General features: G+C 35.0%; 1 protein-coding gene across 1 annotated transcript in view; it reads left to right on the forward strand.

Annotated features, from left to right (window-relative positions):
• Window positions 1-6,629: 6,629 nt before the first annotated feature.
• Window positions 6,630-24,029, forward strand: part of TMEM196 (transmembrane protein 196) — a 203,832-nt gene continuing 186,432 nt past the window's right edge. Inside the window, exons 1-2 of the mRNA XM_032305451.1 lie at window positions 6,630-7,038; window positions 15,131-15,244. Of these exons, the coding sequence (XP_032161342.1) occupies window positions 15,155-15,244 (90 nt within the window). The 5' untranslated portion in view covers window positions 6,630-7,038; window positions 15,131-15,154. The remainder of the gene's footprint in view (window positions 7,039-15,130; window positions 15,245-24,029) is intronic.

A 24,029-nucleotide genomic window follows, 5' to 3' on the forward strand; every position in this document is an offset into this window, starting at 1 on the left:
TTTACCAGGTTCCCCTGATATTATTCAATATATTCCTTTGTTTGCAAAATAGTTTGTCAGTAAGCACAGTTCTGTGGGCTTTTGCCAAACAAATATCCTTGCTACATTTTAAGGGCAACTGGCTCCAAAGTGATACAAGGAATGGAAATTTTAGTACAGTTGGTAAGATAACCTCATGATGATTTGTAGCATCAGCTCTGTGATTCCAAAAATAGAGCTCACTGAAGCTACACAGCCTTTGGCTGACACAGCAGAGAGTAAAATTCATTCCAGCCTGAGGCTTCTAGCTGGACTTTCTATTTGTTAGAGTTGCTTATGAATCTCCCTCCATGTTCCCCTTACAAGAGGGAGTCACCATTGCCCCCTTTTAGCACAGACATTGCCTTTGATTTAAAATGACTGTAGACTGCTAGGGCGAAAGAAGGTATCTGGGGAAGCAAAACCAAAATCTCTCCTAGAGGGAAATATCCTGTAGAAGTGACATTTTAGAGCTCTGCAACTCAGTAGGATGATCTCTGTTGACTGCATTTTCTGTCTGAAAGAGTCTGCTGTAATGCAAGCAATGGATTTGTTTAGCTGTTTTTTTTCCAAAAGTGCTTATCTTTGAGTTTGGGTTCTAAAGAAATAATTGAAAAGGCAAGTGAATGCACCAGACTTCAGCTGTGTCAAAATGATTTGCAGAGGAAATAAACTGATGTATTTAACTGTAGACATCACATCTCAGGAGGGTGGTAAGGGGACCAGTTTCTGTCTCTCTCCCTTCTAGGCCTTCTCCTTGACCATGGGTTCAAGTGCTGATTAGAAATAGCAAAAGATATTAATGTTTCATACCCAATTATCTCACTGGTGTTTTATAGCTGAAAATAGCAGTGAATCTTTCTGGGTTTCAAGGAAGTAAGTATCTGTCCAGTGGGAGGGGTATCTGGTTTGAGTTCTAACCATTGAGTGGGCAGTGTTTCCCCAACAATTGCAAAGGCACTTCCAGTCTCAGTTTATTAGACACAAATCAGATTAAAAGACTTCCACAAAATTTCCTCAGCAACATGCAGTCTTTGGAAAAGGACACAAGATGGGGTAATACAATTTCTATACAAGAATCTATTTTTAAGTTTACAAATGCTTCAAAAGTTGATCCATCTCTAGGGAATGGGGATGGGATACAGACTAAAACCCTTGGTGCCACTCTCATTACACAGGCTAACCAAATGGGATTTCAAAAGTAACTTTCCAGAGTATCATTATAAGGACATTTATGTCTGACCAGATGGATCAAGATGTCAGGTTCTCATGGCCTTTGCATTAATTCAAACAAAAGTAGGCCCTTCTCTAAGATTAATGTTCAGCTTCTCTATTAATACATTGATATTTGGACTAGGACTTGATTGAAATAAAGTTATGTCTCCTTTACAATGTTGCATAAAATGGCTTGTCAAAATGGAAAATCTCATTTGAAAGAATTTTGTGCTTTATTAAATAAAAGCAACATATTAGTAACCATTGCAAAGAAAGAATACTCTGCCTTAGTAATTGATCTTAGTCATTGATCTATTGACCTGGTCATGCAGTGAATTCTTCTGATAGTCTATTTTGCACAAGGCTCTGCACAAGGAAGAAGTTCTTCTTATTATTAAGGAATTTATAATCTAAGGGTATTTACCCTGACCACTGGAAGAACTATCATAGAACAGAATCTCAGATGTTTCTCTTTAACCACAATCAAAATCTAGAGTTAAATGATGTCGCATACTCAATAAAGTGTCGTTTACTCAATAAAATCAGGTGTATATACATATATATATAATCAGGTGTATATACATATATATGTAGATTATTGTTTAGTGATTTCATGGCAAGTGGCCTCCTTTAAGCTATGATTAAGCAAAAGCAATGAAATGCATAATCATATAGCAACATTTTAGCAGAAACATGTAGGAAACATAAAGAGATCGGGCAAGTTGAGTTGGAAATTGCATTTGGAGAAGAAAGGGAAAGAGCCACTGTAAGCCTGGCTAGGCAGCAAAGCTAGCTAGGGTTGACTTGTGTTTATGAAATTAAATTAGGATGGTATCCTGAAATCTGACATTTGCAGAATCGTTTGTGTTTTGAAGGAGAGAGAACTTGCTGAGTATGGAGTAAAAATGTTAGGTTCAAAGACTACATATACACTCTTTGTTTAAAAAAAAAAAAAAGAAGGTATTCTAATATGAGCAAAAACTAGTTAAGTAAATCCCTTTTATCTGTGTTCACAGAAGATATGGATAAACAGTCATGATACTCTTTCCTCTGAATCTTTTTCAGAGTCCTGGCACCATTTACCTGATATTCTCTGGGAGGGTCAAGAAAGAGTTCACTGAAGGGACATTTAAATTCCATTATGAAGGAACTTTGTTAGCTGAGCACTGGGAGTGGCCAGCATATATTCCAAGCATTTCAAATAACTGACCTTATTTTTGTGGTTCTCAAGGTGAAAGGATATTCTAAGTACGAGATGCTTGGGAGACTTGTTTTATTTAAATTCCAGTTTTCTTAATTAGAGCATAGAGTTTCTTAAATATGTATTCATACTGATGTTTTGCTAACATGATTCGTAAAAGGAAAGAAAGAACTAACAAGCCCAAGTACATAGTAGCAATGAAATGTTAGTTGTGACACTTTCCCAAATTAATTGCTTCATAAAGATTCATTTTATGGAATATGTATCCTAATGAGAATTCTCAGGACACTTTTTAAAATTAAGGTTGGTAGTAGTTTCTATTTCTAGTGGAGTTTTAAAAATTCACAACTTATATGGTTTTTGACAGCTATTCTAAATTAAATTTTCTGAGAAAGTTTTAAAGACCTATTTTCGCTTAAAAATCTTAAATTTAAAGATAGATTCCTAGAACCAGGAAGAACTTCAAGAGACCATTTAACTTATGCTCTTCTTAATTGTTCCTCTTTTTCCTCTTCAAATTTATCTTTAAAGCCCTGCATCTGTTTTTGGCTACTGGATTGATAATCACTATTTTAATGAACACCAAAAAATAATTTATAGTATAAAAAATCTGTATTAGATTAAAGATTGCAGGCATATTAACTTATATGTCAACATTGAAGTATAATGTCACTATAACTTAATTGGTAGACTGGATTAAGAAAAAAACAAACAGACCAACAGATAAGCAACAACAACAAATGATAGCAGTGATTGTGAGTAAATGTCTAAAGGACCCTGGAGGTAACCTGACCAAGATTTTAGCCCAGACTCTTACCTACCTCTGTGACACGTGACAACTGACTTACTCCCTGCAAAAAACCCCCACATAGTAGCACCCATCTCAAAGTGGTATTTTAAGAGCTCAATAATTAGCAAAATACCCAGCACAAAGGTCTTAATAAAAGATCACACGAATATCTTAATAAGATCCTCATACAAAAAATCCTCAGCTACAATCATTTTGTGGACAGTTCAACTTACACACTCAACACCATATGAAGAAATCCCTCAGGTATTAAGAAAATTCCCCTTCAGCATTTCAGGTTATTTCCTAGCCATCTTTGCATCTGTTTAATTTCCTTCACAAAGTTAGCTTTCTTGTTTCTTAGTTTCCTGACTCACAGGAAAAAGAGGAGCAATCTCTTTGCTTCCTATGGCAAGGTTTACCTCCTTGCTCTCCACCATTTCTTTTCCTTTATTTCTTTTTTTTTTTTAACTAAGTTACAAAGTTTTACTTTATAATTTAGTTGTGCAAACAGGGTAAATATTTAAGAGGGTTGATGGTGAGAGAATGTTGATTACCTAGTATGTATAAAAGACAAATGAGTAGGACATTAAACAGTGCACTGAGTTATGAATACCCTTCCCCACCCACAAATTCTCCCCTGACATGAATGAGCTCATTTACTGATTGGCAGATGGGCTGCATTTGCTGACTTCCTGGCCAGCTGCCCTAAAAGGGTTCACTTTCTACCACACCAGCAAAGACTGTCAGGACACACAGTTCACACTCTTGGGCTGGAAACCCACCTCTGGGGACAAGGTAAACAGACACTAACACAGAGGGGCCGGCCTGGCCCTAGTCCCTCTGGCGGTATCCACACGGAGCACTGCAGCATTTGTACAAGGCGGTCAGCCGCTCTTCTGCTGAGCAGGTCCAAACTGCATGAAGGCGTTCACATTTAGAACCTGACTACAGTAGAGTCAACATCTCTCAGGCAACTACTCCACCAAGCACATCATCCACTTCTTCCAGCTTTGGATACTTCTGATTTGTTACCTCGGGGGTGATGTAATGTTTCTATCTTAATGTTTCCTTTCGCTGGCATTCAGCTGTGTGATTTCAATAGCTGTGTGCCCTTACAAATAACCTGTCTATGCCTTACAAATAACCAAATCTCCTGGTATTTTGTTTCTGAACAGTAATAAAGACGTTTTTCAGAACCACACCATGGCAGAGACTGACTATCTCTTAACCAGCAGTTTGTTCTTCTCAAGCAGGCAGGTAGATATTTCCCAGCCTCTCCTGCTGTATGTGTGGCCATATGGCCATGTTTTAGCCAACGCAAAGTAAGTGACAGCGATGTATGTCATGTACAGTCCTGGACCAGAAAGACCTCCTCTATTCTAAGTGCTTTTACCCATTTACCCCTTTAATGTTGATGAGCACATTAAAATTGGCAGCCAAGAAGGAGGAACTGCAAAATAGAAGGTGCCTGGACCTCTAAATTACTTCTGAGAAGGGAGGCACCTACTCATTTGGAATTTGGATTTTATGAGAGTGAGCAAGAAACTTCTATTATGTCTGAGCTATTGTACGTTTGGGGGTTTGTTGATCACAGTAGCTGGAATCCCCTTAAATAATACTTAAACCGACAGTTTACATGATCAATATGTATTATTTAAGAATAAGAATGCATTGCCATTGAGGAGCCATTTTATTCATTTTTAATTGATTGCTGCTTTATTAATTTCCGGAGCTAAGTTTTGGATGTTGATAATGAATTCCCTGGGGAGAACAAGGTGGACAGAGAAATTAAGGAGCAGAAAACAGCATGAGCAATGAATGGAGAATTCAATTGCTCTACGTTAAAAAAATCACACCCTGTGGGAGAGAAGACTGATGGAAGATAAAGTTGCAATGTGAGTTTGTGGCAGGATCATGAGAAATATTTTCTATTAGGCCAAAAATTAGTAATATATCAATTAGAGTCAAGGAAAATGTCTCAGTTGTGTCAAGTACTTTCTGCCTGTCTCTGTAACCACACTGCTCACGTTATATCATAATGTTGTCCATCTGTTAAAAGATACTTTCTGAGGCTTAGATCTAAGATGTCAGTGGTTCTAAATTGACCACAGAATGAATCCAGAATCTGTTTAAGTTGTACTGGTTCCTGTTTCGCCCTGCTGCACAGCCATTAGCCTAGAACTGAACTTCTCAACTTCCTCAGCGTTATTGACATTTGGGGTTGGATAATTATTTGTTGCAGGGGCTTGTCCCTGCACGGTATGGGATGTTTGGCAGCATCTGTGGCCTCTATCCACTAGATGCCAGTAGCACTCTCCCCACTGCCCAACCTGTGATAATAAATTGTCTCCAGACATTGTTACATGTCCTCTGGGAGACCAAATCACACTCAGTTGAGAAAACTGTCGTAGGTGTCTCATCACCATCACCATGAATTAGTGGAAACATTTTTCTTTTCTTTTCTCGTTTCGTGTGTGTGTGTGTGTGTGTGTGTGTGTGTGTGTGTGTCTTTTGTTGCTTGGATCTCCTGTTTTCTTCCTTCTTTGTTAACCTGTTCATTTTAATTGATTACATTCTCCTGTAGCTTCCTGAAAAAGAATGCATGGGCGGTAAAATTACTAAAATTTTAACTCTTTTAACTTTAGCTATTCTACTTAATTTAATAGTTTGTCTGAGGATACAATTCTTAGTTGGAAATTCATTTCCCTGAGAATTTTGAAGGCATTGCTCCACTGTGTTCTAGCTTATAGCATTTTTGTTGAAAAGTCTGATGTCATTCTGATTCTGCAATGTGGGCTCTTGTAATTTCTCTTGGGAAACTTCTAGAATTTTCTCTGTGCCCCCATGTATTCTGAAATTTCACAGTGATACATTTTTATGTATATCTGTGTAACCATTATGCTGAGGACTTGATCCCTCTTCAAGAATTCATGGGCTCCAGTTTGGAGAAAATGTTGAACTTTTATCTCTGATAATTTTCTTTTCTCTGTATTTTCTTAGCTTTCTTCCTGGAATTGTAAATGTTCAGCATTTTAAGTCCTGGTTTAATATTCTAGTCTTTCCCTTTTTTCTGCTTTTTGAGAGGTTTCTTCATCTTTGTCTTTAACCTTTCTATTAGAATTCCTTTTTTACTGTCATGATTTTACCTTCCAGGATTTTTTTTTTTTTCTGTGCATGGCATTTAAAAAAATTACCTCCTGTTCTCCTTTTATGAGTATAATAATTCTAATCTCTCTGAAGATCTAAAGTGCCAGTTTAAGAAAAAAGTCTTTTGCTTCTTCGCTAAGATTCTTTTCTTTTTCCCCTTTGTTTACTTTAGTCTTTATATTAGAGGCTTTCTTCAAATGTCTTGTTATACATGATTTTCTGTTAGGATTTATAAAATAGACATAAAAAATTGATCCAAAGGTATGAGTGTGTATGTGGGTTTTGTCCGTTGGTGTGATCTACTATGTGGTATTTAAACTTTTGTTTTATTGGGAGATTCACACGAGTCAGTATCTTTTGTTCTATTGTCTCTGTACGTCTCCATAAAGAATATTCATTTATCCTCCAGGCCAGGATGTATCAGCCTTTCTATAAGCATTCTTAGAGCTGATTGGGAAAACGGGCTTCAATGATAATTAATGACTATTCATTTTTCATGTGGTGTCATTGCTCTTAGTAATATGCAGTGTCCCTGAGTCCACTGCATTAGACGGGAGAAGTGACCTGACTGTTAACATTTGGGAAAGTGATCTGAGGAATCTAATGATATCCCATAGCTAACCAATTCTCCTGATTTCTACCGCATCAATTACCTCCAATTGTAGAGGTATGTGGCTGATGGCTTTAATCACTGTTCCCTACTGTGGTTCTGTGAGGAAATCTCCTGCTTCTGTTGCTTTCCTTACTGACTGTGTAATTCTCAGCTTTGATATGTTAGTCTACCACATGTGATAGGTTGAATAATAGCCTCAAAATATTATCAAGGACCTAATCCATGGAACTTGGGAGTGTAACTTTACAAGGCATAGGGGGGCATTGCAGATGTGATTCAGTTATGGATCTTGAGATGGGGAAATTATCTTGTTTTGTACAGATGATCCCAAAATGTAATTGCCGCTATTTTTACAAGGGGAGTCTGAGGGGTGATTTTTTTTTTTTAAGATTTTATTTATTTATTTGACAGACAGAAATCTCAAGCAGGCAGAGAGGGAGGAAGGGAAACAGGCTCCCCGCTGAGCAGAGAGTCCAATGCAGGGCTCGATCCCAGGACCCTGAGATCATGACCGGAGCCGAAGGCAGAGGCTTTAACACACTGAGCCACCCAGGCGCCCCTGAGGGGTGATTTTTTGACTTCAGAAGAGGAAGACAGTAATGGGATAATGAAACAGATTTGAAGATACTTTGCTTGTAGCTTTGAAGATGGAAGGTGGGGTCCTGAACCAAGGAATGCAGCTCTAATACCCAGAAATACACCATAGAGCTTCCCAAGGATGCACAACTCTGCCAGAAACTTGGTTTAGGTTAGTGAAACCATTTTGGATTTCTGACCTTCAGAAGTGTAAGAGAATAAATGGGTGTTATTTTAAGACATCAAGTTTATAATAATTGTTTAAAACAGTCATTGGAAACTAATACACTAGTCATCCACCTCCTTCCTAGTTTCCAAAGTTGTGTTAAAGTAACTTCCTTTACACATTGTCTTTATCCTTGTGTACTATGTCTTTTTCAATCTTTTTTGCCTTTGTCATGACAGTTTGGGTAAGAGAAATACTTAACACCTTTTTTTTTTTAAATTTTTTATTTTTTATAAACATATATTTTTATCCCCAGGGGTACAGGTCTGTGAATCGCCAGGTTTACACACTTCACAGCACTCACCAAAGCACACACCCTCCCCAATGTCCATAATCCCACCCCCTTCTCCCAAACCCCTCCCCCCAGCAACCCTCAGTTTGTTTTGTGAGATTAAGAGTCACTTATGGTTTATCTCCCTCCCAATCCCATCTTGTTTCATTGATTCTTCTCCTACCCACTTAAGCCCCCATGTTGCATCACCACTTCCTCATATCAGGGAGATCATATGATAGTTGTCTTTCTCTGCTTGACTTATTTCGCTAAGCATTATATGCTCTAGTTCCATCCATGTTGTCGCAAATGGCAGGATTTCATTTCTTTTGATGGCTGCATAGTATTCCATTGTGTATATATACCACATCTTCTTGATCCATTCATCTGTTGATGGACATCTAGGTTCTTTCCATAGTTTGGCTATTGTGGACATTGCTGCTATAAACATTCGGGTGCACGTGCCCCTTTGGATCACTACGTTTGTATCTTTAGGATAAATACCCAGTAGTGCAATTGCTGGGTCATAGGGCAGTTCTATTTTCAACATTTTGAGGAACCTCCATGCTGTTTTCCAGAGTGGCTGCACCTACTTAACACCTTATAATCCTTTATGTATTTGTGTCTAAGTTTTGTTTAGAGGTATCCAAAGAATACGGCACATGTAATTTATTGACAATGCTTGCTGGATAATAAATGTACGTTTTGTTTGCATTTTGTGGTTTTTTTTGATGACCTTTTTCTATTTATGTACAGTTTGTTAGCATATAGCATTTGTAATGGAGGAGATAGACATGATTAGAAAATAGCAGTCAACACTATTTTGGAGCTATTGGTAAATGCAATTTGACAAAAAACGTGAAATAACTAATATCAGAAAAATAGAGATTATCTCTATTTGCTAATAATGTGAACATATAACTAGAATATTTAACATTCCATTTTTATAAATGATAGTAATAATATACTATAGTTAAAAACAAAAAGATGTCTGCAAAATGAGGTGCATATAGACCACCAATTTTGAATGATCAGATACACAGAATATAAAATAAAATAAATACACCCATTGAGTTTAATGAAATATTATAAGAGGACACTAAAAGTAATATGAAAAAAAGTGCTATCAAAATGAATTAGCTAATCTGAAAAAATGAAGTAAGCCTATTAGAAAGCAGTTGAAGATTGAAATTAGGAATTTAGAGATGGTATTCTTCTTTGGGCATAACTGAAGAAATAATTAGTGAACTGGTATCTAAAGAGATTACACAAATATCAAAAAGAGACAAATATGAATGAAAATCTGAGAGACATTGAGTGGCATACAGGATAGAGTGTTAAGTTCTATATATCAAAGTATTCTAGACAGAATAAAGAGAAAAAAGAGAAGTTGTATTAGAAGAGATAGTGAAATTTTATAGAATTTATTAAAGACAAAAGCTCTTATATTTTGAATGTCCCCCAAATCCCTAAATATGAAAAGGCAATTCAAAGAAGAACAAATCAGGAAAATATAAATCTAAACTAAAATGAAATACAATTACACCATAGAAACTGTTAAAAAAAAATGTAAAAGCCTGAACATACCAAGTGTCCGTAAGATGGGGAACAGTAAGAACTCTGATAAAGTGCTGGTAGACTCTAAGTTGATATGACTACTCTGGAAAAGAGTTCAGCATTATTAGTAAAAATTTAAAACTATGAAATCCTACTTTTAGAATTTAACCTATAGAAATGAAAGTACCAATAGAGAATGTTCATGTGTAATTCTATTTTAACATTGTTTATAGAGGCAAAAACTGAAGGAAGAAGAGGAGAAGGGAAAAAGGAAAGCAAGATAGTGATGACTAAAATATCTTTTATAATATGGTCCCAAGCATATAAATTATATGCAAACGAATGCATGAAGAAAATCATGAAAAGTCTATCACAAAATATCATGGTGGTTATTTAAATTAGGGGATTGGATTTCCTTTATCTTTTATTACTTTATGAATTATTAAAAACTTTTCAATAAGCAGGCATTGTAAAAATGTATAATAAAAATAATAAAGCTATTTTTTCTTCTGGAAAAGAAAAAAAAAAACCCAAAGCCCTGAATATGTTATTGATCCTAGTATTATTTTATTTGCCAAGTTGAAGTAAAGCATGTTTATATATTCTACTCCTTATATAATTAAAATGGATATAATCTGATAAAATGAATAGGCAACCTTTAACTTGATTAATAAATACATAGTCATGAATCACCTTTCAAAGTCAAGAAGAACAGAGGCAAAATTTCTAATTCTTGAATGTACCCGGAAATGGCTTTACTGGTAAAGAGAAAGCCACTTCAGAACAAAGGTTATAATCACATTCCTTGGCATCCACAAAGCCACTGATACGTTCATTCATCAAGTTGAATGTAAGCTCCTTACAGTGTAAGTGACATAAGGGCAGAGGTTTCACTTACCTTCTTCTCAGCCCTGTGCCCAGTATCTAAGCATGGTGGCTTCATCATCACAGAATCTCAGTCAATATTTACTAAAGGAATGAAAGTATTCACATGTTCTTTCAAGACCTAACTTTTATGTTTTGGTTGTTCTTTTGTTATTTAATATTCTAACTTTCTCCCACAAGTATTTGTTTATTAATCTCCCTGTTCAAAGAAGTTCATAATCAATATTAGATTTAGTAATAAAAACCAATGTGAATTGATATGTTTGTGTATTAAGCACTGTTCTAACAGTGTGCTATATACTTATTCATTTAATCCTCACAGCTAATATTTCTCCCATTTTACAGATGGTAACACTGAGGCACTTAATTTGTCTACAGTTTCATAGCTACTGAACAGCAGACCCACAATTTGAGTCCAGGTGGTCTAACTCCAGACTCCAGTTTTTCCTCCAGTCATATGCCTCATCTCTGAGAATACAGAAATGCCAAAAATGTTCTAGTCCAGATCATTCATCACTGACACACCTTGATTTTATCTTCTCTGCTAAGATTTGTGTCATGTCTGCTTGGGCAGCACCAGAGCTCTCTAGTCCATGGAGGTTATTGGTTTGGATGGGATATAGACCAGATGTGAACAATGTGCCATCCAATCCAAATGGGTAAAGATTATTAACAAGAGAAAAATCAAATGATGCTATGAATCTAGAGAGAAGAGGGGCAAAGGCCAAACAAAGCAGAAGGCCGAGGGCAGCGTGAACGGACAGGGAAAGACTCAGGTCAGGAGAGCAGGTAGACATGTAGGCCATTGTACACATAAATGCAAACTAGGGTAACAACAGACAAAAAGAACTCTCCCTAGGAAAATTGCTGGGACTCAAGGGACCATTCTGGGTAATAGCGGGAGTCAGAAAAGCAAGAGTCTGGAAGTAGGTGTTATGGCTTCAGCAGGAACAAAGTGACTGATGCTGAACCAAAGTTTTCTGAAGTACAATCCACTGTATGCATTTAGCTCAACGGAAGACTTTGGCTTTGGAAAGCAAGTGGATCTGAGAGGGGAGGTGGAATTGTCAACCGCACTTGAATGGAGCATAGGGTTGAGCAAACAACAAGCAAAAGATGTCTTCCTGCAGATATAATTTTTGTTCATTTTTACTTTTAAAGTATTTACTAAGTAATATACATTCACTAATAAAAAGAAAAAATGTGCACAATTCCACCACCCAAAGACTGACCCTTGACCAACAGGTGGGGGTAGGGGGTAGAGCTCCCCTCTTTGATCTGCCTGGTGGAAAATCCACACAGACCTTCTGACTCCCTGGAAGCCTAACTGCTAAACAGTTGATTAACTGGATTTTCTATGTAATATGTATTATATACTGTGTTCTTAGGATAAAAGTAAGCTAGAGAAAAGAAAATGTTACTAAGAAAATCATGAGGGAAACACATTTACAGTACTGTAAGTAAAAGATGTCTGTATAAGTACAATCCGCAGTTCAAACTCCTGTTGTTCAAGGGTCGATTGTACTACTAAAAATGGGTATGGAATCTTGTGTGTTTAAAAAAAAAATGCTATGAAACTTTTCAACACACAAATTAGAAAGATTAGTGTAATGCACTCTACTGTATTCATCACTCAGTTTCAACATTTCCATTCTTGTTTCTTCTTTTCCCTCCCACATTTTACATGTGTCTCCACACATACACACATGCACTTAGAAAAGATTGTCATGCCTCCCAGAAACATCATAGATATCCTTCTTTTTAATTCTATAATCATCAATAAATTGGCACATTATTAAAAATAAATTTGTTATTATGACTTCATGACATCACATTCATTGGCTATATCATGCATTGTTTATATTTTATTTATGCTTAGTTCCTGGTTTTGAAAATAAATAAGTAATGCTGCCTAAATATATATACACACACACAATATACATGCACATGATAAGTACACACGTATAAAGCATTTATCTTCTTGCCCATATATATATATATATATATATATATATATATATATATATCGGCATGCTTAAATGTTTTTTCTGACATATATATAATTTTGTATACTCTTCCAAATATGTCCTTAGACTAAAACTGTTAGACGTGGAATTTCTGATTCAAAGAATAAGTCTGTTTTAAAATATTCATATTTATTGTCAACACTCCAGAAATTTTCTACTCTTACTCTCTTATTGGCACTGTATAAATACATGTATTTTTCCATTGCCTTCAACACTTAATAATTGAAATACCTTGTAAGTTTTTCATGTTGATTATTTTAAGTGGTCTCTTATTGCTTAGAGTACAATTCTTTGAATATTGCTAATATTAGATATTTCTATATTTATGAGCCAAGAGACACGCCTGTAGGGAAAATAAGGAATGTAACTAAAGTTAAAAAGCCTAATTCCATAAATTACACATTTCTTTTTGTTTCATATATGGATTAACCTTATTTGTGTATTTTCCTAGACAAAGGGAAAATATTTATTCCAAAACTAATGTGTACAATAACTTATTTAATTTTCTGAGCAAGTATGGATTGCTTTAAAGGAGATTACAGTAAATTAAATTAACTATACTTAGCATTCTGTTCCACAATCATTGAGGTTTATATCCATTAAATGTGAATTTGTACCTGAATTAATTTTCTCTCTCTGTGTTGTTGTCTCTTCATGATTGGCTGTTTTTGATTTTAAAAGATTTATTATTTGAGTAGGTTGCATAATGGTTTAATAGCTTACAAAACCTCGAAAATCAGCCACTGGAGCACTAAGTAAATTGCATCTCTATATAACCTCATTTCAAAAGATAAAACTATGTGATAGTAAAACGAAGTATGAAAAATAACATATAGTCTAATGTCTGCTTTTATTTTTCAAAAGATAGTTTATAACTGACAGTCATATGCATTATGCTTTGAAAAGCTTCATTATCAATTGGTAGAGGGGGATTCAGCATGCTTAAATGCTTTTTCTGAATAATAAAAATGCCAAAAATAGAATCTAGCAAAGAAAGTCATCAGAGAGGGAGTGATAGAGGGTATCCAGGCAAACTGCTTTATATTTTGCATAGCTGAAGAGCCAGATGGTTTAACTGGATTTTTATTTTCAGAACCACCCACTGCAGGATTTTAACCAAGTCCCAAGTCAAATACAGTACTGCCAGATTGAGTTTAACAGTGTCTAGACCAAAGCCCATTATCTTATCCAGGCGTTCCCAGGTTCCTTATCCTTCTGGTTCTGCCAGATCTGTCTGCCATCCACATTTTTATTCTGGAAATGTGCCCTTTATATACAGGTTTAGAAACAATTTTACTTAACCCTCTTCCAGGTGGAGATGAGATAAAGGAATAGATGTAGTACATGCTTAGAAAATGTTTAACTTTCCACTTTTGACTTTTTTCATGTAAACTGATACCAATTTGACAGTAATATTTAATCAGTTTTACCTGATTATTATGTTTATCCCATTTTGAAGTATCCTAGAATAATCATCTTGCTCATCAAATAGAACCAAGAAAATTGATCCAACATGTCAAGCAAACACTAGTGGTATATTTTGCTCTTCAGTTTTAGGGAATTTTTGCTCTACTTAACTGTTTCTAATCATCAGTCTTACAGAATGATAACCTTGATTAAAGTATATAATTTTTTGAAACAGATTTCTTATAAAACATTTATTTTATTGACTATTTCTTTTAAAATTCTTCACTCGTTACTCCAAAAAATGAAATCATTCCTTTCCTAGCTTTGAAAATTTGTGCTATTTCTCTTTTTTTCTTTTCATCCCCTCCATCCTTTTATTTAGCATGTTTAAGTTCTGGCAAAGAATTGGAAACTAAATGGCCAAATTCCTGAGGAAAGGCTGTGCTTTTGGTATTTCCTGACCAACAGGAAACATGTTGGACCACAAATCCAGCCAGAAAAAACAAATGGTTATTGAAAATGATCCAATCCATTTTTGTAGGTCCAAAGTCTGGAGGGAGATTCTGAGCTTCAGTTTAATATCTAAATTTTAGAATATATATCAGAATGAAAGAAAATCCACTAGGGCTTGATCATCATGAGTTAAACCCAAAAAGATGACTGGTAAAATATACCCATAATTTCATTCCAATTGGCTAATATTGGAAGTTTTTATGAGGTTGAGTCACTTTTCTAAGGAATTTTGCAATAAACCGTTTTATGTGAGAACGTCATGAAGGAATTGACTTTGGCATCTGTTCTCTTTTGGGCTTCTATCTCTTCTCATATCTCCTTTAGGGGATCTGCCTTGGATTTGCCCAACTAGCTTTCTTTTCTTCAATTTCCTTTTTATAGTCCACTTGGGTCCCTGGCACAGCGCTTACTCCAACTTACCCAGCTGGGTGCATCAAGCAACACTACCCTGCACTGACCTCCCCATTTTAGCTGCTTCCAATGTAGTCAAATTCCCACTGGAATATAGCAACTATAACAGCATTAAAAATATCAGGCTTGGAATAATTTTGCTGACTCAGTTCAGAATTGGATTGAAAGAAACAGGGTTTCCATTACCAAAGTATTCTATATTCAAGTATGCTTAGGATGAGAAAAAGGCACAGAGAGTCTTAAACTAACCATGTTGTATCATTTTATATATAGGAAGAAAAGCTCCTTCAGCCTGAGATGCTGCTCAGCCTAAGTGATACAAGAATTAGCTTTTGGCTTCTGAGTATAAGCCTTGGCACTGCATTGCATGGTCCTGTTGAACAAAAGGTAAGCGTGACAGTTTTATCTCCATTAAGTCTAAACCTGAATTACCTATAAATACTTTTTACATCTATATATGCAGAAAAAAAATTACCCCAAACTTATATTTAGCTATATCTAACTTTTAAGAAGAGTAATGATGAAAAATCAATTGTTATGACCTTGGGTTGCAAACTTACTGGTTAAGAAATTAGGCTCTGTGTTATATGCAAACAATGAGTCATGGAACACTATATTAAAAACTAATGATTAAAAAAAAAAGAAATTAGACTCTGAAGTTACAGAATTGAAGTTAACATGCCATTTCCGTCATCTACTAGTGGTTTCACTTGGAGCAAATTAGTTCATCTCATTTAATTTCAATATATCTATTGATAAAACGTTTTACACAGCACTTAATTATTGTAACATTAATGAAGGTAATCCATATGAAGACTTATAAGCATGGCCTTCTTATGTGCTATGGTGGGGAACACTAGAGTTTTAATAGAGTTGATAGTCTGGGAGAACTGGAGTGATTCACAATTATGTTGTCTTACTCTACCATCTTGGCTCCCATGTCTCAGCCCTGGTTTCACTATGAATTGTCATGTGTGGGTCGTGAATAGCAGTGTTTATATATCTCTTAGTTTGGATCTTTCTTCAACTGTAAAGGGCTTTGTTGAGAATACTTTAAACTTCTTTTATTTTTTTAAAGATTTTATTTATTTGACAGAGATCACAAGTAGGCAGAGAGACAGGCAGGTGGGTGAGGAGGGAAGCAGGCTCCCTGATGAGCAGAGAGTCTGATGCGGGGCTCGATCCTAGGACCCACTGAGCCACCCAGGCACCCCATGAGAATACTTTAAACTTCTTGGAGTTTAAAGTATGTCATTCCTTAGAGTACTGTCAAATGCTTCAAGTTCTCACTTTCTTTTAGAACTGACCAATATTTGGTAATCATCTTTTTGCTTTCTGTGTGTGTGTGTGTGTGTGTGTGTGTGTGTGTGTATGTTAGAGAACATGTGGCTTTTCCTTCTCTGGGATTAATCCTATACTTTCTGTTATATCCTTTTCCTGTCACCATTTTCTCATTTCTCATTGTATTGATGAGAGCTTAAATTCCCTTCCTTCTTCTCAGAATCATGCATGTAAAATTTTTTCAATATAATTTTGTGCATTGTATTTTAAAATATATATTTTCTGCAATAAATCTTATTAAACATTCTTTGATTCTCTTCATCTTTTCCTTGGTTATGACCATTAGCTAGCAAAAGTTCTTGTTCTCAAAAAGAAAAAGATAGCATATACCACAAACTATAGACTAATGAGTTGACTTATCTCAGAAAAGATTCGAGGGTACATTATTAAAAGAATAGTTTTTGAGCAGTAAAAAGAAAATAGTCATGAAGAATCAGCATGTATTCAGAGAAAGTGATGGTAGATATAATTCATTTCTTTCCTTGATAGGATTAGTAAATAGATGGTCAATAAATGTATCAATCATGACATATCTGGACTTCAGTAAGCAATTTAATTAGATTTCTCAAAAATTTCTTTTAAAAAGATACTCAATTTTTAGGGACGCCTGGGTGGCTCAGTTGGTTGGACGACTGCCTTCGGCTCAGGTCATGATCCCGGAGTCCCGGGATCGAGTCCCGCATCGGGCTCCCAGCTCCATGGGGAGTCTGCTTCGCTCTCTGACCTTCTCCGCTCTCTGACCTTCTCCTCGCTCATGCTCTCTCTCACGGTCTCTCTCTCAAATAAATAAATAAAATCTTTAAAAAAAAAAAAAAATAAAAAAAAAAAATAAAAAGATACTCAATTTTTTAGAGCAGTTTTAAGTTGCCAATAAAATTGAGAGGAAAATCTAAATATTTCTCATACCCTTGCCTGCACACATGTATATCCTTCCCTTTTATCATTGTCACTCACCAGAATGGTACATATTTTACCAAGAATAACCTATAGCGCCAAATCATCACCATCCAGAGTACATTGTTTACCCAAGAGTTCTTTCTTGGTGTTGTGACTTATATGGATTTGGGCAAATATACAAAGATATTTATCCACCATTATGTATCTTACAAAGTAATTTTAGTACTCTAAAAATCCTCTATTTTCTGCTTGTTCATCTCCACAGCAGCCTTCTCCCCTGCTAGAAACCACTGATCTTTTTATTGTCCCCACAGTTCTGAGTTTTCTAGAATGTCATATGGTTGAAATCATATGTAGCCTTTTCAAACTGGCTTCTTTCACTTAGTAATATGCATATAAGTTTCCTTCATGTCATTTCCTGGTTTGATAACTCATTTGTTTTTAGCACCAAATAATAATATTCCATTATCTGGATATATCACGGTTTATTTATCCATTGAGGTACTGAAGGTCATCTTGGTTTGCTTCCAAGTTATGAGTAAAGCTGCTATAAACTGTGTGCAAATTTTTGTGTGGTAAGTTTTTAATCCCTTTGGATGAATATCAGAGTATGATTGCTGGATTGTATTGTAAGACTATTTTGTAGGAGTAAGAAATTTATCTTATTCTAAGTATCTTTTATCTTACTCCAAGTATCTTTCCAAGTGGTTGTACCAATTTGCATTACGATCAGAACTGTATGAATTTCTGTTGCTGCACATTCTTGCTAGTATTTGATGTTGTCAGTGTTTAGGACTTTGGCCTTTCTAACAGGTATATACTTTTATCTCACTGATGTTTGATTTTTATTCCCCTGATGACTTATGATGTGGAACATCTTTTTATATGCTTATATGCCATCTGTATTTCATCTTCAATGAGGAATCTCCTAATATCTTTGGTTAATTTTTAAAAATCAGCTTGTTTCTTGTTGAATTTAAGAGCTCTTTGTATATTTTGGATAACAGTCCTTTATCAGGTGTGTCTTTTGTAAATATTTTCTGCCAGTTTATGGTTTATCTTCTCATTCTCTTGATATTGTGTTTTACCAAGCTGAAGTCTCACATTTTAATGATGTCCAGCTTATTAATTCTTTCTTTTATAGGTTGTATCTTTGGTGCTCTATCTAAAAAGGTATCATCAAGATTATTGAGGTTTTCTACTATGTTGACTTGAGGTATTTGTATTTTTGTGTTTTATATCTGTGATCTTCACTTTTTGTGAAGGCCGTAAGACCTATGTCTAGATTCACTTCTTTTTTTTTTTTTTTTTTTTTGCATGCAGATGTCCAGTTGTTCCAGAACCATGTATTGAAGAGACTGTCTTTGTTCCATTGCATTGCCTTTGCTCCTCTGTCCAAAATAAGTGGATTATATTTAGTGGATTTATTTCTAGGCTCTTCATTCTGTTCCATAGAGCTGTTTGTCTATTCTTTCAATATAAATACCAGTGTCAGTACCACACTGTCTTGTTTACTGTGGTATTATAGTAAGTCTTAAAGTCAAGTAGTGCCAGTCCTCTAACTTTGTTCTTATTCTTCAGGATTGTGTTGACTATTCTGGGTCTTTTGCCTCTCTCTCTAAACTTTAGAATTAATTTATAGATGTGTTTAAAAATTCAGATTATTTATAGGTTATCAGAAAATTTAACCAGAGGATTATATCAAGTTGACAGGCTTAAAATAATTGGAAACAAGTCTATGAAATCCTTTCTGAACTTAAAATGAACTCTGAAAAGTTGCAAGATAAAAGATTAACACACAAAAATCAATTGTTTCTATGTACTAGAAGCAAACAAACAAAAAGTAATGAAGGAAAAAATTCCATTTACAGTGACATCCAAAAGAATAAAATACCTATGGATAAATTTAACCAAGGTGATGAAAGAGTTGTATACTGAAAACTACAAAACATTATAAGAAATTTAAAAAGACCTCAATGGAAAATATCTCATGTTCATGGATTCAAAGACCTATATCATCAGGATCATCAGGATGGCAAAAGTACTCAAAATATTCTGCAGATACAGTGTAATCCAGATCTTAGTAGCCTTGTTGAGGAAGTAGAGAAAGAGATTCTCAGATTCATAAGAAGTCACAGGGAGCTTGGAATAACCAAAACAATCTTTAACAAGACTCACACCAATTTCAATACTTACTACAATGCAGCAATAAACAAAACAGTATGATATTACTTAAGATAAACATCTAGACCAATAGAGTAGAGTTGGTGGTCTAGAAATAAATGTATACATCTATGCTCAACTGATTTTTAACAAGAGTGCCAAGACCGTTAGTGATCGAAGAATATTTTCCTGGGATGCCTGGGTGGCTCAGTTGGTTAAGTGGCTGCCTTTGGCTCAGGTCATGATCCAGGGATCCTGAGATTAAGTCCTGCATCAGGTTCCTTGCTCAGCAGGGAGCCTGCTTCTCTCTTATCTACTCTGCCTGCTACTCCCCTTGCTTGTGCTCTCTGTCTCTTTCTCTCTGACAAATAGATAAATAAAAATCTTTTAAAGAGAAAAAAAAGAATAGTTTCTTCAATAAATGATAGTGAGATCATTGTATACCACATGCAAAACAATGAAGTTGATCCTTGCTTCACAGCATATAAAATAATAACTCAAAATGGATCAGTAAGTCAAATATAAAAGATAAATTTTATAAAGCTCTTTATGTGAAAATGTAGGGATAAATCATGGCCTTGTATTTGGTAATGAATTCTTAGATATGACACCAAAAGCAACAAAAGAAAGAATAATTTGGATTCTATCAAAATTAAAAACCTTTGTGTATCAAGGGAACTATCAAGAACATAAAAATACAACCCACAGAATGAAAGAAAATATTTGTGAATCATGTATCTGATAAGGGTCGAGTACCCAAAATATACAAAGATCTACAGTGCAATAAGAAAAATACTCAAACAACCCATTTAAAAAATAGACAAGTAGACATCTTTCCAAGGAAGATAAAGAATGGGCAATAAGCACATGAAAAAATACTCAACAGCATTATTAGAGAGGTGCAAATCAAAACCTCAGTGACCTACCACTTCACACCCACAAGGATGGTTGTAACAAATAAGAGAAGAACAACAAGTGTCAACAAGGATGGAGAAATTTGTATCCTTGTACATTAATGATGGGAATGTAAAGTAGTTCTGCTGTGAAAAACAGTTTGATGCTTTCTCAGAATGTTAAACATAGAATAACCATATCATCTATCATATTCTGGGCCTGGATATATTCCCAAGAGAACTGAACACATGTACTCAAATAAGTCCTTGAATATAGAGCCAAAATGTAGGAAACAACCCAAACATCCATCAGCAGATAAATGGGCGAAAATTGTGAGATATATATATATATATATATATATATATATATATATATATATATATCTGATATATATATATATCCCCATATATATGACTCTCTCTCTCTCTCTCTCTCTCTATATATATATATATATATATATATATTCAGTTATAAAAAATTAATGGCGTACTAACACATTCCACAACATGTATAACCCTAGAAAATTTTATGTAAGCTAAGGAACTGAGACACAAAACATCACATATTGTGGGATTCCTCGTATATGAATCATCCAATATAGACATAACTGTATAAACAGTGATCAGATTGGTGGATAGTAGGACCTGGGGTTGGGGAAGAAGGTCAATGGGGAATAATTGCTTAATGTATATGGGGTTTTATTTTGGAGTAATGGAAATGTTTTGGAGCTAGATAAGATGGTCGCTATAACATTATAATGTACTAAATCTCACTGAATTGAAAATGATTAGTTTTATGTTCTATGAATTTAACCTCAATTAAAAAAATAAAATTTAAACTTTAAAAACCTAGTTATACTCTTTTGTACACTAGGATATTCATTAAAGTTTTGAGTAGGAGTGGTGAGTAGGGATACTTCTTTGTTCCCAGTCTTAAAGGGGTAAGCATGTCTGTCACCATGAAGTGTCATGTTAGCTATAGGTTTTTTGTAGAAGTTTTTTTATGAAGTTTAGATGTTCTCCTCTATTTTTAGTGTTCCAAGAGTTTTTGATTGTATGGTTTTGTGTTTTTTTAAGATTTATTTATTTATTTATTCATTTTTGACAGAGAGAGATTACAAGTAGGCAGAGAGGCAGGCAGAGAGGGGGGGTAAGCAGGCTCCCAGCTAAGCAGAGAGCCCAATCCGGGGCTCCATCCCAGGACCCCAAGATCACGACCTGAGCTGAAGGCAGAGGCTTTACCCACTGAGCCACCCAGGTGCCCTGTTTGTATGTTTTGTCTTAATGAATGGGTATTGGGTTTACTAAGTGCTTTTTCTTTATCAATTAATATGGTCACATGTATTTTTCCTTAGCCTGTTGTTATGAGGAATTACATTAATAGATTTTCAAATGTTAAACCAACTTTGTATAACTAGTCATGGTATATAACTATACATTATTGGACTCAATTTGGTAATGTTCTTTTGATTAATTTTGCATCTATGTTTACCAGAAATATTGGTCTCTTATTTTCTTATAATATCTCTATGTGTTTTTGGTATTTGGATTATTCTGACCTGGTAAAATGAGTTAGGAGGTACTCTCCCTGCTTCTATTTTTTGTAAGGGATTTTGTACATTTGTTATCGTTTTGCCTTAATGTTTGGTAGAATTTACCAGTGAAACTATCTGGACCATTGCTTTCTTTTGTAAGCTTAATAATTATTATTCCAATCTTTAATAGATGTAGGTCTACTTAGATTATTTCTCCTTGTGTGATTTTAGTAGTTTGTTTTTCAAGGAATTGGCCCATTTCATCCAAGTTACCAAATTTTTTGGACTTAGATTTGTTGAGTATATTCTTTCATTATTTTAATTTCAGTAATAATGGCTATCTCTTTAATTTCTGATATGGTTAAATTTTGTCCTTTTTATTTTCTTGGTTGTTCTAGCTAGAGGGTTTTTTTTTTTTTTTTAATTCGTATTTTCAAAGAAGTCTTGGGATTTTTTGCTTTTCTCCATTGTTTTTATCAGTTCCATTTATTTCTGTTCCAGTCTTTAATATTAATTTTTTCTGCTTATTTTTGTACAGACTTTATTTATTTATTTGAGAGAGAGAGAGAGAATGAGCAGGAGCAGCGAGGAGAGGGAGAGACAGGCTCCCTGGTGAGCAGGGAGCCCTATCTGGAGCTGGATCCCAGGCCCCTGGGACCATGACCTGGGCTGAAGGCAGCCATTTAACCAACTGAGCCATCCAGGCGCCCCTTTACTTTATTTTTAATTTGCTTTTCCTCTCTAGTTTCCTAAGGCAGAGGTTAGATTTTTCCCTTTTAGATCTTTATTCTTTTATAGCATGTACACTAAATGTTATAAATTTCATACTAAGTACAACTTTGTTGCATTCTTCAACATTTGGTAAGTTGTATTTCATTTAATTGAAAAGACTTTTAAAATTTATTCTGAGCCTTCTTCTTTGATCCATGTTATTTAGAAATATCTTGATTAGACTCCAACAATATGGATTCCCCTCCACCCCCGGTATCTTTATTACAGTTCACATTCCATTAGCAACCGAAAACATACTTTTTGTGATTTCTCTTTTAAAATTTGTTAAGATGTGTTTTATAGTCCCAAATGTGGTCTATTTCAGTGACTATTCAGTGTTCACTTAAAACAAAAGTATATTCTGCTGTTGTTTGATGGAGTATTCTATAAATGTCAGTTATACAAAATTGATTGAGAGGGCTGTTCAGATCATCCATATCCTTACTGATTTTCTGCCTGCTTGATATATCAATTACTGACAAAAAGATTTTGAGGTCTGTACCTTTAATTATGGATTTGTCTATTTCTTCTTGCAATGCTATCAATTATTGCCTCATATATTTTGACACTTACATTCTCAGATGAAAACAAAGTTAGGATTATTGTGTCTGCTGTGTCCACTTGGAAAAGTGACACCTTTATCATCATGTGATACCGATATCTATCCTGATAATCTGCATTGTTCTGAAGTCTGCTTTGTCTGAGATTAATACAGCTACTTCAGCTTGGTTTTGATTAGTGTTAAAATGTATAGTATTCTTTTCCCAACACTTTCCTGTTAAACTACCTGAGAATTTGCCTTTAAACAGGGGATTCTTTCAGACAATATATAATTGAGTCCTTTTTTTTAAGATCTATTTTTTTAATTTAATTTTTTCAGTGTTCCAAGATTCATTGTTTATACACCACATACAGTGCTCCAAGCAATGATTTATTTATTTTAGATAGAGAGCATGAGTGATGGGGCAGAGGGAGAGGGAATCTCAAGTAGACTCCATGCTGAGCGTGGAGCCCAATGCAGGGCTTGATCTCAGGACTCTGAGATCAGGACCTGAGTTGAAACCAAGTCAGTTGCTTAACTGACTGCACCACCCAAGGTCCTGAGTCCTGTTTTTTGTTGTTGTTTTTTTTTAATCCACTCTGAAAATTTCTGCCTTTTCATCGATGTATTTAGACAATTCACATTTGAAGTGATTATTGATAGAACTGTATCAATAGTTTATAATCGTTTTCTATTTGTTACATTTGTTATTTGTTTCTCCCCACCTTGTCACTTGTACGACTTCTGTTGTTCCAAATGAGAATTCAGTGATACTGTTTTATCTTTTCTCTGTTTATCAATTATACTTCTTTTAAAGCATTTAAAAGTTGTCCTGCAGTTTACAATATACACTTTAAGTCAACTTTCAAATAATACTATACTAAATCACATGCAGTGCAGCTACCTTAGATCTTAGAGTGTTTCTAATTTCTTCTTCCCATCCACTAACATTGCTGTCATTCATTTAATTTGTCTATGCCCTGTCATCACCCAATGTTCATTATTATTTTTGCATTAACCAACAGTTATTT

Source organism: Mustela erminea, chromosome 11, assembly GCF_009829155.1.
Source record: "Mustela erminea isolate mMusErm1 chromosome 11, mMusErm1.Pri, whole genome shotgun sequence".
Lineage (NCBI taxonomy): Eukaryota > Metazoa > Chordata > Mammalia > Carnivora > Mustelidae > Mustela > Mustela erminea.